Source organism: Tinamus guttatus, unplaced genomic scaffold, assembly GCF_059628265.1.
Source record: "Tinamus guttatus ecotype Peru unplaced genomic scaffold, ASM5962826v1 Tinamus_guttatus_pri_ptg000131l, whole genome shotgun sequence".
Taxonomy (NCBI): Eukaryota; Metazoa; Chordata; class Aves; order Tinamiformes; family Tinamidae; genus Tinamus; species Tinamus guttatus.
The window spans coordinates 2829589-2848164 of NW_028288665.1; the positions used below are offsets into that span (position 1 = coordinate 2829589).

The 18576-nt window shown below is 37.4% G+C and overlaps 1 protein-coding gene across 1 annotated transcript in view; it reads left to right on the forward strand.

Moving 5' to 3' along the window:
* The window catches only part of LOC104572448 (uncharacterized), a 154873-nt gene that overhangs the window by 90508 nt on the left and 45789 nt on the right, over nt 1–18576 (forward strand). The window contains exons 15-16 of the mRNA XM_088521722.1: nt 11999–12217; nt 13966–14218. Of these exons, the coding sequence (XP_088377848.1) occupies nt 11999–12217; nt 13966–14218 (472 nt within the window). The remainder of the gene's footprint in view (nt 1–11998; nt 12218–13965; nt 14219–18576) is intronic.

An 18576-nucleotide genomic window follows, 5' to 3' on the forward strand; every position in this document is an offset into this window, starting at 1 on the left:
CCAATTTGCCTTAAAGTTAAGAGAGAAGTAAAAAACAAAACAAAAACACAGTATGTTAACACAATTTTAAAGTTCCTTAACTAAAATATCATCAGCAAGAAAACTAGTTTTAGCAAAAGTGTAAGTTCTCATGCATTGCAAATCTAGTAAGTTTTAGGTAGGTCCTGGAGGAAATGAAAAATTGAAAGCTATATATTAAGCAAGAGGAAGAAACTGGATTAATACTGAAAGCCTGAGAGAGCATTGTTATTGAAACTAATTCAGCTAATTGAAACTAATTTTCAAAGTAGTCTATATCCAGTAATGATAGAGCTCTTTTTAGTTTGTTCTGAGCAGCTGAATTATCTCATCATCTTTGGAAACCTCACAAGAACTGTGCTGTTCGACTTCTTGAAATTTTTGCATCCATATACTACTATCAGAGTCCGCCTGGCTTCATGCGAAGGTGAGCAGGATAGTTAGCTAAGCAAAATTGACACTGTGCAAATAAGCATAATACATTAGGCTTTACAATTATGCAAAAAGCTCTAGGTAGAAGGGAAAGACGGAAAAGAATCCTGCTTCAACTGAAGCTGTTGAAGAAGAAAGGAGCGATGGACTCACTAATGTTATTATCCCTTTGCTTTGGATTTTGACAAGGGTCACTTTGTCCTAGTGTGGAAGACATGATTTAATGCTATTTGAATAAGTTAGCATTCACTTAGGGTCAAAGGAACTCAGAGTCTGCTGCAAGTCAGGGAAATCTTGACCTGAAATTAGACCAGTAATGAAAGACCTCATGAGTTTCAGATAATGAGATTTTGCCCTCTAGGATTCTGTAGATAGAAAGGTAGATATTTATTAGTTACAAGGTTGATTGGAAAACTTTTTTGTTGATGTTGTTATGTTTTGTTGTTGTTGTTTGTTTTTTCAAGAAGAATAAAAACCTCTGAAGCTTAGATTCAGAATCATCTCTGTGGTGCTCTACAGCTAGGATCAGAGGGTCTTTTGCTTCTGTTGTCCAGGTAGAAAAAGGAGGATCATATCTTCATTAAAAGACAGTCGCAAACTATTTTCTGTAAGTTTTTTTTCAAAATTGTTTCAACGGGCTATTATCTACCCATACACTTGCAGATGCATATAAACAGGGGAAAAGGCTTTGGTCTAATGACTCCTGATCACTGGTGTTTGTTTCTTAGCCAGGCTTCCTAAGAAAACAAGTTTTATGCAACGAGATTGCCTGCCACTTTAGCTCCAATAACTTCTGAACCTGTTGGTGCGTTTAATTAAACTTGATAGAGAAGAACAGTCTGAGATTCTGTTCCTGCAGATATCATTTCAGGGGCTACAGGGCTGGGTGGAGAGGAAATACCCTAGAATATGCACCAGCCACAAGAAACACTGAAATAAACCCAGCACAAAATCAGCTCCTCTGTTCCTGGGAATCCTTGTTAAATGAGTGACAATCCGAACAAAGTCTGTTTTAGGTGGCCAGTCTCCATAAGCTGTGTCACAGGTAAGCATTTTAATAATTCTTTATATCTGAAATGAAGGAAAAAAAATAGTACCATCTTTAGAAAGTATGTCAGACTTACGCTTTAGCAAAATATTCTTTTGGTTGGAAGTAACAAGTTCAATATGTTCTATATTCATTGAAGTTTTATTTATGACTTTTTTACAAAAAAAAGATATACTCCTTTCCTTCATTTTAATGTAATTGTAAATACTGACAAGACATCTCAAAAGCTCTTTGAAACTGGAAAATTCCTAGATGTATTGATTAACTATGTCTATGCACATTTTTAAAGAAAGTTGGCTTTTCTAAATCCCAGGTTTCTGCACCCTCAGTTAACTCAGTTGACAAACCTTTTTCTAAGAGCTGTGATTCATTAATTAGGCCTGCACACTCTACAGGTAGGAGGGATGGCATGGGCACTGTAAATGCACAAATGAATGTGTTTTTTGGCAGGGACTTGTTTATAGGCCTACTCTCATACTGCAGCATCCTTTGACATATGCCTCTCATTTTTCCCTGAAGAGGTGGTTCTCCTGGAGGCACTGTCTTGTCTTTTGGCTCTTATTTGGAGGGCATTTAATCACAACCAGAATGGCAGTGTTCAGAATGTGACTGAGAGGAAGTAGCTCCAAAGAAAAACACAGATCCAGATCACAGTTTTATCTAGAACACACTGAAACCACCTTGATGACTTTATTTTATTACACGTCAAATGTTGCAAAGCAACATTTCCATCAAGAAAAAGATGATACATGCCTAATTTTGCTTATATATTGCAATTAGAGAGCTATATATTACAGTGATGCTGTGCTGTAATTAGCACCAAGTTTCAGGATTTCTTTGTACCAGGCAGAAAGGTTTGCTTTTCATACCAAATGTCCCCTTTGGGGAGGAAATATCTGATGAAGAGCATTTCACCAGATCAATAGATGACACCAACAGGAAAGGAAACTTGCATTTGTCTTGCCGTGTCTTACATGCAGCTATGGGCAGTAGAGAAAATTATGTTATCTAGAGATTATCTCTGATAAGAGGATATCTCTCAAACTCCCAGTGCAGCTAGCAATCATGCATTGATTTTGGAGAAACAAGCTATGACAATTTTTTCATTTCTGTTTTATGCTGTGGAACAAGAGAACTAAAGCCATGTCTCCATGTTGAAAGAAAATTTGTGAAATTTGTTTCCAAAGGCTGCCAGGCAGCCTTTTATAGTACTCCTTGAACACCTCAAACACAGCTAGTATCCATTAAGTCATATAGTATAGCAAGAAGAGAAGAGGAGCACTGAATAAGAAATTACACAGTTTTCTTTCTTTCCCTTTCTCTATCTATTTTTTAAAGGCGGGAGACTTGATTTCTGTAAACAACCCCCTAAAGGTACTCCCCTACCAATAACAGTCCACTGTAAAATAGATAAGGTTCTCATTATGTATTGTCCGTGTCTTGATCATAATTTCTATCATGGTTGACATTCTGGTCCAGTTATATCAGGTACATTCTGTGTAAGTCCTTTAGAAGACTGGGATAAAGCCCTGCTGAATGCAGGATGATTTTGCCTTGGGGAGAGAGTTAGTCAAAGAGCACATAGTTCAAGGTGGATTTCTAGTCAGATTCTGCAGGACTGGGACATTCTAAAAGAAATATTTTTGAATCGAACACAGCTCAGAAGGAATTAAATTAGCTCTTTAATGCTTGGGTTTTCTCCAGAGCCATCAACACAAATTACATTCTAAAATAGGCAGCTAAATATAATAACCAGCATTAAATTGAAAAGAAAAAGTTAATACTGTTATTATGCGATGCATTTTGTTTGAGTAAATTATATGGATAATTTTCACCATAATTTGAGTGGTGTTTATAAAGACAATTTAAAATATTTCAGTTCAAAATTTCCTATACATGTATTTTTTCACAGTGTAATCGAATTTAAGATATCTGTACAGTATCTAAGTTGCTTTGTCCTGATATCCGCTTAACGATGTTTTAAATAAAATAAATTTAAATCATAACCTAGAATATTCTGCATATACCCATAACCTCTCCTCCCTTCTTTTTTAAGATTTAAGATTTTATTTGGACTAAAATAGATTATTTCCAAGATTCATTATTTATTTTAAAGGCAGTGTTATAGCACTAGTCACTTGCTCAAACTTCCGACTGTTTTATTAAATCCTTGAGGAAGAGTTACTCCCACAAGGTGGGTTACAAATGCATTTGGACAAAGTATGTATTTTAGACTTCTATTTGGGAAACTTCTTAATGTATTACATTTTCATTTTGGTTTCATGAATTGTCATGCATAGGGATTTATTTTTAACTGCCTTCTAATTAGTATTACCTGGGTGATATCATACTTCCTATTCTTCACAAATACTGAAGATCTTTGTTGTTGTTGTTTTTTTTATAACTTGAAGAGAAACAGAGAAAAACAAATACCAAGAATGAAATAGCAAATAATAAGTATTCCTGTGTTAAGCTCTTCTATGAATGTGGATGTAGTGAAACACAAGATAATATTAACTAAGAAAAGTTAATCAGTATAGAGACAAAAACTTACTTTCAAATATCAAAGTTGCTCTAAATGCAAGTCTCAACATTCCCTCTGAATTTGCTTTGTAAATTTTGCTATGGAAGGAGGAAGATCATTTTTGTCAGGTAAGTACAGAACCTGCTAGAGGTCTGCTTAATATAACACCGGTGCTCTTTTAGAAGCGTTTTAATGTACAAGCTACAGTCAGAGATTCACTTTTATCTCTCATCTCACACCCCCCTAGTTCTATGGTGCGTAAATGTCATAAATTTGCATGTGAACTGAATCGTTCGATCGGTTTTGCAACAGGCATCCGAAATGCAGCATCGTCACGTACACAATATAGGTGTCATACGGGAAACAAAGAAAGCATGCGGGAGTTCAATTCTGTTTCAGCTTTTCCATGCCAAAAATAGGTACAATTGAGCAAATAAAAGGGCTTTGACTTGTGGGCTTTTTGTACTCATATAAGATGAAGTTTGTTTCCTATGCCGCTCGTTAGCCCAAGCTCTTTCTGAAATGTCCTATGTGTTCAGCATGTGCTGTACGTTTCCTGCTCTGTCCACAATGGCTGCAAGGCTGTTAGTTCCCACTGGGAGTACCTGGTTGTTCGACTCCAGCTATGAAGACTGGTGATCCTAGAGTGATGGTCCTGCTAATTAAGTCCAGTATTAAATAGATCAAAAAACAGATATTTTTTCACAGTACAAGACTGTTTCTTATTTTGAAACTTCATTACTCTTTGCCATAGTGCTCCCCATGAACTTCATCTGTTTGCTTGCTGGAGTTTTGTCTAGTATAGGATAGTCATTTTAACTTGGCAACCTTAGGGCCTTGTTTCCTAATGGCCTGCCAGCTAAATTGGTGTGTTACAGCTCAGTGCACAGCTCACAGATGGTGTTTGAGTGTTTAGTGATTCTCTGAAGTTAGAGATGTATTTGGTTGGGAGGAAGATTACATTTTTCCTCCAGTTAGAGCAAATGTCCTTGGGGATATTTTTGTGTCAAGGTAGAAACAGTTCCACACATTAGGTACAGGGCACTCTTGTAGCTGAATCAAGATTATTGCATACAAACATACTATATATATATATGTGTATGTACATGAGCTTGAAGGGTATATGGGTGAGCTTGTAGGGTATATAGATGAATTTGAAGGTGTTACTCATCACCTTTAAGTTTCTTTTTTCATGGACTTTTTCTTTATTGCTGATGCACAATATTGAGCGATCGTGCTGTTTACTGGTGCTCTACGGATTGTTCTGTGTTCATGAGATCTATACCTTCACTTACATCTCTCATCCTTGGATGCAGCCCTGTGCCACGTGCTCTAGGTGTGCAGGGGGGTTGGACTAGATGACCTCTAGAGGTCCCTTCCAACCTAAAGCATTCTGTGATTCTATGATTCTATGATCGTCCTTGATATCCTTTGTGTCTTTTTCTCCTTCATTCATTGTCTTCCTATTTGCTTAAAACAGTCAGAGAGCAAGAAGTATTGAAGGAGTTACAGGCTTTTGTTTACATTTTGACCGGCCTAGTCATGTCATGAGGATGAATAACAGACTCAGAGACTGTCCGCAGTCTTTTGTTCATTTCTAGAATGAAATATAAAACAGAACTTCTCAAAAGTTCTGAAAGCTGCACTTGAGTTTCCTTGTTTCATGTTTATTCCCATCCAGAGTTGGAACCTGACAGACTGGAATATTTTAACAAAGTCTGTTGTGAGATTTCCAGCCTATTTTACAAAGCCAAGAGACTCATAAAAATGCAGTTGAGCATGAAATAGACAAAATTTTAGTTGCCTACCTAAACTGCAGCCATAATGACAAATCATTAGTATTTGTCATTTTTGCTTTGTCATTATCAAATGTGATTCAAAGCCAAAATGTGCAAAACACTGGCCTTTCCTGGGAGCTCAGTGGAAGAAACTACATTGTCCTCCAGAAATACTGACGCTGTGCTCGAATTTTGTGATCTCTCTTCCTTCCTATCCTTCCTTTCCAGTTTGGTAAGAAATCTCTTCTTAAGTGTCCCAGTTAATTCTCCCAGGAAGTTCTCAGCTGTCTGAAGGCATAAGACGTCTCCTCTGCCAGCCGTACACCTTTGGGTTCCTGAGGACAAGAACATGCCTCTGCTCCTATAACTCCTTGTATAGCAAGAGGTGGAGTGGGTCACCTGAGATTTGACACAGATGTATCCAGAGAAATAAGAAACAGTTAGCATTTCCTTCCCTTCCTCATGGATGAGCAGGTCCTGGACCTCTGACTTTCACTGCCTGCTCCTGAACACAAAGAAGCTCAGTAGTGGGGATAACAACATCTGTGCCAGTACATCCCTGAACTTCTCAGTGGGACTGAGCTGAAGAGAAAGTTTAAGTGCTGGACTTGTGCTGGTTCTGGGCGACGCACATGATGCAAACACACCTGTGCTGAGGCTTATCCAGAGCCTGCTGGCGCTCTCCTCGTGAAGCGCAGCAACCATGGCACTGCTATTTGGCTCTGTAGGGTCTTCTGGTGCTTGGTCAGAGCTGGTGTTGCCAGGTGCACTCACACTCTCGTAATCAGGTTCTTTGCAGCAAACCAAGACAAGACTGGTCTGAGCGGTTGTTGACTTTTTTTTTTTCCTTCCTGTTTTGCAAGCCCATTTAACTTCTAAAGCCTGCCTTATGAATTCTTGGATTTTGCATAGTCCTGGCAGTTTCTTTTTTCCATCACAGATGTGCCTGAAAAATAAACCTAACAAGATTTCCAGCATTTCTCTTGTACCATGACTTTGGATTTTTTAGCAAGCTGTAGAACAAATTACAAGCATTTTCATGTTAAGATATTACCTAATATCTCTTCAGATTTTTTTTGCCACCTCTCTCATATAGCAGATAGCTCCTAATAGCAACCCAAGTTCTCATTAGAAGATGTTCTTCAATGCCTGTGGCTCGTTAGCGGTGTCACTTTTGTGATAGCTTTTTTTTCTCATTGCTGGTAAATGTCAGGATATGAAGCATGGGAGTATCCTAAAAAGAGAAGGGCAAAAACAGTGTCTACATCCTTAGCAGATTTTCTGTCTGCTTATATTCACTTTGCATGCAAATAACATAAAAGTAACATTTCACAAGGAACTCAGTGGGTAGAACAATGGTCTATAACTCAGCAGAGCTCAATTTTCAGCCACTGGCTTATTGGGCAAAATCATTTGTGTCATCAATGCAGCTTGGGATAAAAACGATGTCTTTGTAATGCAATGTGAGATTTATAAATGAAAAATATTATGCAGCAGGAATAATAATAAAATCCTAGTAATGATAATAAAATTATGTTTTTTATATGTTTATGCTATGTGCAATGAAAGGAACTGAATTCAATTCTGCCTGATGTGTGATCAGTGATGCTGTTAACTGGTTTCCATTTTAAGGGCTACATGTATTAATATATTATCTTCAGATGCACCTTCAGATACAGCTGTGCTTTTCCATTTAAAGTAATAACATTTCATTGTAGTAACTTAGGGCAACATTTGCTGTGTCTTTATTACTATTGATAAGCCATAAAGAACTTGGACTGATTTATAGATTCTACACCAATTTTGAATACCTGTCATTTGTGGTGATGACAGGAAGATGTCTTTTTATTTGTAAACTGATATGTTACACAGATTCTTGGGCTGTAAGGACTCTGATCTCCTGAAAGTAATTTGCATAACATCATTTCTGTCTGTATTTATTCATTAAATATCTTCTCGGGCTCTATGGGTAACGCACAACAGTTATTTTGCTTTATGTTATGCAATGTAAATAATAGATACATTCAGGAGTAGATCCTGACTGCCTCATATGGTAAGCATCAGTGTAGCTCAGGATTACATCAGCTGAGAATCTACCCTTACCATTCATGTAAGTGCCCGTCTTTCAGTGCATTATACAAATGTTTTCCACAGTTTATCATCAGCAAAGCTGTCACCTAACAGCACACAGTGCCTTCTATCAGCCATTACTTTTCTGTCATCATCATCAAGTGTAGCTTAAAAGAATCTGTACATCATTTCCTTCCTTCTGAACAATTTCCATTGAAATAATTGACCTGCTTTTATGGTAATTCAGTCTCTGCTGTTTGTTACTCCAGCATTTTGCAAAGAAAAATGCAAAATTAATGCCCTAGAACAGACACATTCAACCAAATTACTTATCAGTAATCCAAAGAATCATGGATAAATCCATTGCTCAAATGCCTTCTCGTTTAGAGCTTTATTCAGTTTTCACCTAAGGATTGAGATTTTTTTGTTTTTCTGTGGGTGGAGGGGTTTTGTTTTTGAAAGGTAATACTCATGCTCTTTGCCCTAGAGCGATTTTGTATAAATCTCTTCTAGAATCTGTATCTGCCAGCACTGTCACTCCACCCACAATCTTTCACTAGTAGTGTCTGCTAAAAATATTTAAAGGGGCTGTTTCCACTTGTTTGATACATTTCATTTCATGTGTCTGTCTCCTCCTTCTTCATTCCTCAAGACAGTCAATAGAAGATGTCATTTAAGACCAGTGTTTTAAAGTAGCAACCAATAAAGAGACTTACACCGTGATTAATGCGTGGATGGTGTTCGAGGGTAGTTTGCTGTAACTTAGAAATACATTGGGGCCCACCAAGTTTGTTTTAAAGAAATGAAAAGACTCTGTTCACAGGTTGGAGCCTTCGACTCACTGAATATGCATTTTTTTCCAACAATTTCTGCCATTGCTGTTAATCAGTTTCAAAGTGTTATATAGTCACCTGGAAGTGCAAAAGAATATAGAAGCAACATTCATAGAATTTGGGCTGTTTGAAAAGTTAAACAATGAGAAGGATTTTAATTTTCACTAAAAAGCTGGAAACCCTAGACAAAATGTGTGATGAGAACTGCAATATCATTTAAAGGAAAATTGTGGTTTCAAAAATCAAAAGGAATGTTGTTTGTTTTTACCTAATAGATATATATATATAATTATACATATTATATATTTGGCTCCCAGAAACTTTGTCATTCTGTAGAATTTCTGAGTTGTTGTTGCATTTTTCAGTGGTAATATGTATTGACATAAAGAGATGATAGATACTACCGTGCTGATTTAAGCCAGATATATGTTAGTGGAAGAGTTTTAAAAATTGATAACAGAGAACATGGTATTAATTTGCCTGTTTTCCTTTGGAATTTTTTTTTCAGTAGGGAGATTCTTTCAGCGGAAGGTGCCAACATTTTGTCAGGGGCAACAACGAATGGATTTTCATTCTTTTCTTTTTCATCTTAATGTCCTAAAAGGTGCAGCTTTCTTCATAGGTGACATTAGCTCTATTTTGAATGCTCAGCCTCTTGAAAGAGAACGTGAAACAGGGAGAAACAGAGGGACCAGAGCACAAGCTGAATATTTTCTTCGCTGCCTTAATCTTAAAGAAGTCATATAGACACATTTTGTGTTGTATTCATGGTGTTTACACAAGCAGTTCCAATATAGTGAATTAAATAGCGAAATAGGCATTCATGAACTGCTGTGAAAATGCTGATTGCAGAACCAGATTCTGTCTCTACTTTGCAACTGGAAGTTTTATTCTCTATTTTTTCTTAGTGCTTCAGGATTACTGTGAATGAAAGTGGACTCAGTATTTTTGAACTCTGAGTGTCACGGCTTCCTTTTTGAGTGGCACAGCTTTTTGATCTGTGTGTTGGGTGGAAGGAATGATTTATGTCTTGAAATGTTTTATAAATGTTACATTTCAGGGGCAGCTTCATTTAGTACAGTGAACCCAAATAACCTATTAGCGAATGAGTCTTACATGAAGAGAGATGGTGAGCTCAATCCAGATTTTTGTAGAAATATGTGATTCTTGGAATCTCAGCTCAGAGGCTGATTGGCTGTGATGCCTATGGGGTATGGATTTCTGATCTGGGTGCAGCCAGGTGGGACATCTATATGTTTCTGTGTGTTTGATGAAGGATCAGAAAAATCTTGTGAGCTAAAATAGTACTATGTATTTTTTTCCTTACAAACAAATGTAGCTTCAGAGTTGGGAACATCTGGAATGTCATGGTTATTTTAGTATTATTCCACAGTCAATTGTATTTTTTACTTTACAGGTCTATGGGGAGAGGATTTTCTTTCTCTTTCATTCATTCGTTTTCAAAAAACACGATTTCATAATGTTAATGAAATTTACTGGGATGCTTCTGTGGGTCACTTTGGGTAAACAATCAACAAGGTGGAGGTGCTTGTTTTCTGGCCCTGTAAAGCAAGACTTTATGACTAATTAGGATATAAGTAAAGTGGACTGTAATTTTTCCAGAAGTCCCTCAAAATCTCTGACAGATCAACCTCCAATGCCTGGAAGAATCACTAGTTCCAGCTCAATTGATGCTTCTCTGTTTAGTGATTGGTACTTGAGGATTTATTAGTAACCCATAAACTAATTGTTCGCTTACTGGCAGTGGAATTAAAAGCTTTTTGCCATTTTCAAGTAAACAAACAAATCTATAAATGACAGAAAGCTAAAACACCAATGAGAATGCTGTAAGATGCAGGCATCTTTTTGTATGAACAAGATGGAGACAATAACCATACATTTTTTGTATGAACAAGATGGAGACAACAAGATTGTCAAAAGTGGTGCAGTCCAACTCAAAGTCAAAAGTCAAAAAGCCAGGCTTAAAGTGCTTCTAGGACGTTGCCACCAAGTCCATCATGCTTCACACAAAACTGTGCACCCTGGTGATGTCTCTGGTTCTTCACACAGCCAGGTAGGTAACGGGAACTTTCTCATGAGGAGAGGGGCTGCATCCTGCTCAGCACTGAGGGTCAGGAGTCACCAATGTAATGCCAAGGCCAGCCCTGAAATCCAAGGCCTGCATCTCACAAATTTTGAGGGAGTTTATTTCTGCTGCTTTTTCAAACCTAGAGAAAAGACAGAATCCTTTTAAGATTCCCCTTGACTATTTGTAGTTCTGAGAGAGTAGTGGGCACAACTTTGTGAGCGCTGGAGAAAGAAATATGTGTATATAGACAGGAAAATGCATTGCAAGAGCATTGCTGTTATTTCTTCTGCAGTCATATGCTACCCTTAAAGACGCTAGCATGTTTTCTTCTACAAAAAGATCTTTATGCTTCTGAACTTTCATAAGGCTTAATCAGTACAAATAATGGTAGAAGCACAGTGACATCAGACTTGGTTCTGAGTTGTGTGTCTCAGTTGCTTAGTCACTTAAATCAGTGGAAATAAGCGTAGCAGTTAGAAGTTTCAAAAGGTCAAAGAAGCTACTGTCTTTTTAGCTTTGAATCAGCTGAGAGATTCCAGCTTCCTGGACACCATAATGCCAAGACTGCATCTCTGCATCTGATTCTCTCTCTGTCTCTTTTTTTTTCCCCTTTGAAACAGCACAGTAATTAGCTTAAAGGGCAACTCGCGCCACATTCAGTAGAATAATAATGAAAAATATAACTTCCTTTTTATGTTCTCTTTCATATGAAACTAGTTTAAAGAGGATTTTGAGCCTACATTGTATGCAGAAATATTTGACTGGAGTACTTTTACTCAAACACCAAAAAAATGTTCACGTTTTCCATTAAAATGGATATTTGTTGGTATAAATATGAGAGTTCTACTACCACTTACTTGGAAGAAAAAGAAGAAACAGAATTCCTTTGAAAGCAATTTGTAAGAAAATTAAAATCAAAGCAAAAGAGTTCTTAAAACTTTTTTTTAAAATACGATTTGCTGTTTTTGTTTGTGAAAACAGAAGCATGGTTTTTGGGAGGAAGCCACCCTTCATCAAGACTGCCTCGGAAGAAAAGTGCTCCTTTTTTTTTTTCCTACCTAGATGTGTTGGTCAATCAAATGCGGCACTCACTCTGATCATAACACTCTGATCTTTACGACACAACTCTATACTGTTTTAGGGACTGTTATTCCTTGTATATTCCTCCAAATGACTCCTCCTTTTTTTATTTCCATGTATTTCCAGCTGCCGTTCTGCTCTAGAAGTTAGGCTGTCCAAAAGGATTATTGAACATTTCCATTTTGGGATATATGCAGTCTTCTCAGAACTGAGACCCATGCACTGGCGTTCTTGGGACTTCTGGCTGGTTGTGCTGTTAGTAGTCTTTCTTTGGTTCGTGAGACTTTACCTGCATTATTGCAGTCAGTGGCTCTTCCTTCAGGCCATCTCTGTTCCGGTTACAAAGTAAGTCCTCCTTTACTTACTTTCTGGGTTAGATTATTTCTACCAGTAGCTAAACTGAGAGGTTCCTTCACACTAGGAAGAGAACTAATGACTAAGACCTGTGGTAGGAAGCTGCATGAAAGCCCAGATAGGAGCCTCCTCAGAAATTAGAAAAAGAACAAGCTCTGGATGCATCATATTTGATGTTACAAAAGTGATTTGCAAGTAAAATATTTTACAAGAATTTAAATTTGATATATCTGATTTACTAAGAGGACTATACAGAATTGACACATTTTAACTATGTGACATATTGACTTTTGCTCAGGAACCAGAACTCTCCAGAGAGTTCTATGAAAATCATTACATGCCAATAGTGGAGATGTCAAAGGAGGTGAACAGATCCACAAGATAATATGTACCTGCTTCCCTATATGTTGGGTAGAAAGTGGATTATAGGCCAAATAAGATCAATCAGGGTTAGAGAAAGGAAGATTTTTCCATTGGAAGATTTTTTTTTCACTTTAAATCATCATGCAAACCTGATTCAGTCAGTTGGTGACATTCAACCTTGTGACCTATGTCTGTTACGTGCTAACCCAGATGATACTGGGATTGCTGGGTAGACTTTGAGCAGATTGTCCGGGCAGACTATGTTCAGCAATAATATGTTAAGAGTATCTTCTAGATCGTAACGTAAAGCTAGACATCACTTGTGTCTAGCCTTGCAGAAGGCCAGGAGGTCTCAGCCGGGTGCCATTAAAACCTTTGTTGGGCCAAGCACCAAGAGTCTGTGAAAGAAAAGGAAACAAAACAGACGGAAATAATATTGGGCAAAGAGGAAGTTATGTCTGAATCACTGCAGTCTCAGGCACACAACTGTATTAAGGAAAACATTCTCCAGCAAGGTGTCCTGGATTGGTAGCCAAATATGTTAATGGATGCCCTCAGTCCAAGTGAGTTAAACACCCTCTAGTTCCATCAAATTCAATAGTAACACTCGCAAATCAAAGTGAAAACCAAGCCTCTTTTACTTTAGTTACTTTAGTTACTAGGTGTGGATGGATACAGGAGTAAAATTTAAGCAATTTTGATTGACATTTTTTGCCTTAAAATTCAGTGTCTGCATGTAGCTCATAATACCATGTAGTTATTGCCTCTTGCAGTGCAGGCTGTTTGCTCACTGCCTGCTGCACAGAATGCTCCGAGCTTATCAAAACCTGCTCCTTGGTGGCAAGCGGGACATTTTCATTCCCTCTAAGGATGTTGGAAAGTGTGGCTTTCCTGAAATGTTTCCTGCTTCGCGCTGCTGTGTGCAGCTGCTTCCAAAGTTGCTGCAATATGCAGAGAGGGGTGAGGTGTTGGGACCTGAGCTCACACTGGTGCTTGTGACCTCTGTGCATTTCTGCAACCCAACCTGCACCATTCCAAGGATCTGGATGTGTGCCAGTTCACTGGAGAGTGAAAGGGGATCCAAAGACGAGGAGAAGGAAGGAGCAAGAGCTTGGGCTTTGGGCTTGTTTTTGAATAGCTTCATACACCTTTTGGTGTGATCCTACTGGGAGATAGGTGGAAACCCTCTTTGGGAGTGCTCAGGAATTTAACCTGAGGATACAAAACTGGGTTGTGCTTCTATTACCACAGGGAGGGTTGTGACCAACCTAGGGATTCGATGTTACACTGAAATGCGTTGTCCATATTATTCTACTTTTGTAATGAGCAGCCTGAGAACAAACTCTGCACTGCATTTCTACTTTGCTTGTTTGCAGATTCCAGTTTTTCCCTCACACAGTTGAACTGTGCTACCAAAACTCCTTGCTGCAGACCGGTGAAGAGTTGGCCATGGTCGTGGTGGGACCCCTAACCTTGAACGCAGGGCTGCTGCTTTTGGTTCTCATCAGATGGGGCTGTCAGCAGCTGTTTGACTCATTCCCTTCCTTCTTGTCAAAGTTTATCATGGCTATGGGACTCTGGACAGTGCTAGACCCCTTGGCAGTGTTTGTAGTGGATTCATTCCTGGGGGTAAGTCACTTAAAATAACTTGGACATGAGTCCTTGACGTAGAAGTTTGTTTTATTCAGTGAATCAGTGAAAGATATGAAATTCAACCCCTGGCAATGGAACATGAACGTTAAAAAGAAATTAAATAATAATGTTATGCATTACCTTTTTATTAACAAAATTCCCATCTAATGGAGTCACAGAGTTTTTGCGTAAAATTAAGAGCACTGTACAAGCCACATATGGAGATAAGAAAGTAAATTCAACCCTGGAATGATAGCTGCTGCTTTGAAAAGGATTACTGCAATTTTCAATATTAATGGAGATGGATTAATGAGTGGTCCTTATTTTTAACATTTCAGATTTTTCCAAGCACTGAAACAGAGAAACTAAAAAAATATCAAAACAAAAGGTGCCTGACATGCAAGGTAGTTAATACTCTTTGTTGGTACCTAGAAAACACTGGCAAGATGGTAACACAAGTTCCCTACAGTGACAGCCTCATAGCATTTAAAATCATGAGAGCGAAGCACCGACTTTGGCACTGCCTGTGTATGTGTGCCTTGGTGGCACGAGAGCTTTCATCACACGCAGCGTCGTGTCCAGCCTCCCTGGACCTGCATTTCAGATTTAGGCCTCTCTGTGCCTTTGACACAAGGTCCTTTTAATGGGTGTCTGGTAGCAAGAGCTTTTGTATGTGTGTGGGGATGTCCTGGGTTGGGCCTTCCTTGGAGTGAAGTGTAAGGATAACTCATTTTCCCGCTGAGGATCAGCAGTTTGTGCTGTGGGTCAGGTTTTCTCATGTCTTCTGATTCCTTGTCCTCTAACCTGTGTTCTGCTTTTCAAAAGCCTTTAAAAATGTGCTTTTCCTTTGCTTTTATGCTCCTTCCTATTGCAGTGCTTTTCAAAATTAAAATTCGGATGTTCAAGAAATTTAATTTGAAGTCTCTCTGGAGATAATTGCCATATTCTAAGCATGTGGCAATACACTGTAATTTCCACTCGGAGTGCCTGCCTATTTATTTATTTATTTATTTGTGGTGTAAGCTATGCACAACAGTGAAATTTAATTGAAAATATATTGACGAAGATATATTTTTTAGAAAAAAAAAAGGAATATTTCCCCAAAATACATGCTGGAAAAAAATAGATATTTTAAAGGTTTTTACAACTGAAGAAAAATCTTTCCTGCTTCTTTTTGAGAAAATTGTTCCTTTTGGCTTCTTCAGAATTGTGTTTGTGTAGTCATACTGAATTCATTATTATTTTCACTTCTGTGGTTGGCCAGAGAGAAATACAAGATATGAATAAAGTAGCTAAGATTTTCATTACAGTATCATTTATACTGAAAATTGGGCAATTTTACCCACCAACATTATATTTAGTAGAAACTCATTTGTTCAACTATTATACTATACACTGTGTGTATTCTTTGCAAAGTGAAACTATATCTTTTATGTGTGTTTCTGGTATTGCATTTGCAGACTTTTTCTCCTGACATTTATTCAGCAGCTATTTCAGATTTACTTGCCAATCTATTTTAGATCAAGCATTTCTAAAATATTGTCTTCTGGTAATAGGAGTTATTTCAGTGTTACAATATATTTTAGTATCCCAAATGGACTGAATACTTATTAAAGATGACAGATAGTCCTGGAGACATAGTTTTATTTGTTTACTGGGTATTTTTATTATTATTAAAGGAAGACTAGAGAGCGGCTGAATGTCTGGGGAGATAGGGTGTTCAACTCAAAGTTTAAGATACTGTATCAAAAGTGTGATTCCAGGTTTGATTTACTGCTAGTCTGTAGAAGAATCATTCCAAGGTTAGGAAACTTGCCTACAGTTTTGGTGAATTCAGTTCAAGCTCCACCTCTGCTGGAGTTTTTCTGGTACCAACAATTTAGTCTATCTGTAGTTTCTTCCTTCCCTTATAAAATGCAGAAAATATCACTTCTTTATTCACGTGAGTATGTCTCACCACAAAAAAGTTAGAAATTGCAAAGTGCTTACATCACCATCATCATGTAAGTACCCAGGACAGATATTGGTACATATATTTTAAATAATTTAATAATAAGACACCTTTCTTGTGTCTTTGAAAAACATGGAAGGATTGATACAATCTCTTTCTTAGAAAAACTGGATAGATTTTTTTTTCCCTTGCAGAAAAAAACTGCTTGAATAATAGAGAAATTTACTCTTCTTTGCCATTCAGTCTTCTATCTCTCTGGGGGAATGTTAGAATGCAATTACTCTGCAGAAGTTTTTCCTTGCCAGACAGTTTCTTCTGTAAGATGAGGAAGGAGGCACCCAACTTCTATGTAAGCAGAGAAGATAGATAGAACAAGAAGTCAGAACAGAACCGAAAGATATTTAAAAAAAGGGAAAAAAATCAGTAAATTTCAGTTTCAGTATTTTTTTTTAATTTTTAAGAATACTGACATATCTGGATGAGAGACTAGTCTTTATATGCCATTACCAGTCTCCTGGGACAGGTAATTTCCATTACAGAAACCTGGAAGTGGAGAGAGAACAGAAAATATATTCAAGAATCTTATTTTTTGTAGCACTCGTCATTGGACTTCTAAATGTCTTTCCTTCAGTGAGCTTCTTACTAAGTGTGTCACCACAAGGGTAGTCAAAAATAGGGAAAAAGTATTGACTGTCTTGGGGATTAGCCCAGACAAGTTGTTCCAGAAGATGCAAGTTTATTGAATCCTAATGGTCACAGATTTTCTTTTTTTGGAAGAAGAATTTTGGATGTTTTAGTGGTGTGATTCCCTTACAAAATGTGCTAATATCATTTAGTTTGGGTACTGCTGTCATTGAGTCACATAAAAAAAAAAAAGTGGAGAGATGAATTAATTTTAGCTCTGAGCAGAAGACCCATGACATAGCTGAATTCTTCTAAATTGATCCAGCAGAGGGCAATAATATGTCAAAACAGTAACTGGTTCTTAAGAACTAGATATGGAAAAAAAAGAGCAAAACCATAGAATTTTGAGGAAAGTTCTTTCTCCTTTTATTGGAAATATAATGAAACACAGAGAGCTACGAAAACAATTGTGATTCTTTGTGAATTGTTTCAGAAATACACAAACTACCTCATTCCCCACTAAATAACTATTTTAATCTATCAATATTAGTTTTGTGCAAATATTTATTATGCGAAAGATTTATGTCACCCTTAGTAGAATGGAAATAGTTATTCATGTTTACTTTTTAAAAGAGCAATTGAAATGAATTATTGACCACCTACCTAAGTAGGACATGTATAAAAGTCATGTACTTTTGGAGAAGCTATTAGTTACACAACTTACAGTTAAGAGACGTCTTTAATTCCACCACAGCAATGGAAGTCATATAAAGTACAGTCAAATCTGTCCAGTAGTACTGGTCTCATTGTGTCTCAATTTCTTCTCGGGAGAAAAAGAAATTAAGCAAGAGGGCTGGATCTTAAAACATTGCACATGTTTGTTGCTTCTTTGGTATTATGGGCTTTTTTGTGGCTTTCCAAATTGGACTGGACACTACAATGGGTTGCAAGAGGAATGTTTCATTTTCTGACTCAAAACATTCCAGACAGACATGATAATACATGTGCATAAATTAAAATACTGCTTCATAAGGGGGAACTTGTCTCTTCTGCACTGAAAGAAGGTCAACCCCTTTGGGCAAAACTTAACGCAACCCTGCTGGTGTCCCCTGTTGATCTACTTGTAGTTGCTTTATCCATTTTTCTCACCTCATTGGGTCTCAGTGAAGCTTTGTGAATCACTACCTTCTTTGACTGATGCTATTTTTTGCAGAGCTAGTGAAAAAGCTCTGCTAGGTGACAGCTAGCAACTCACACAGACATCCTGATACTTCTATTTGGTGTTTCAGAGAACATTATTATTGATTTCATTTTCCAGTGGTAGCATCAAATCTTGACCTGATTTGAAACTGGGAATTGGTGCATATACACTCTCCAAAGTGCACATGTTCCAAGTGTTGTATAGGTGATTTTCTTTGTTTGGTAGGTACTAGTGTTTTTCTTGTGACAAGTCATTTTGTGACTAACTTATTTGAAATTATGCACTGGCAGAAGGGTTTTCTGCTCCCTTAGCACTCTTAAAAACAGAAACTTAAACCATTCAGTAGTATGTCTTTCTGGTTATTGAAACCAGGCAAACTGTAGCCTTACTCTTCTTCCTTTTTTTTACTTCTGAATATTTTATTGACACTCAGGGTGAGTACTTAAAATGAGATATGATTTTTGTTCCCTGAGCAAATAGGGAAACTCTGTAAGGTAGATTTTAATGGCATGCAAATAAGCAAGAAAGCAGTCTATATATGTTTCACATCTCATAGTTACTTTTAAGGTCTGTGTAGGA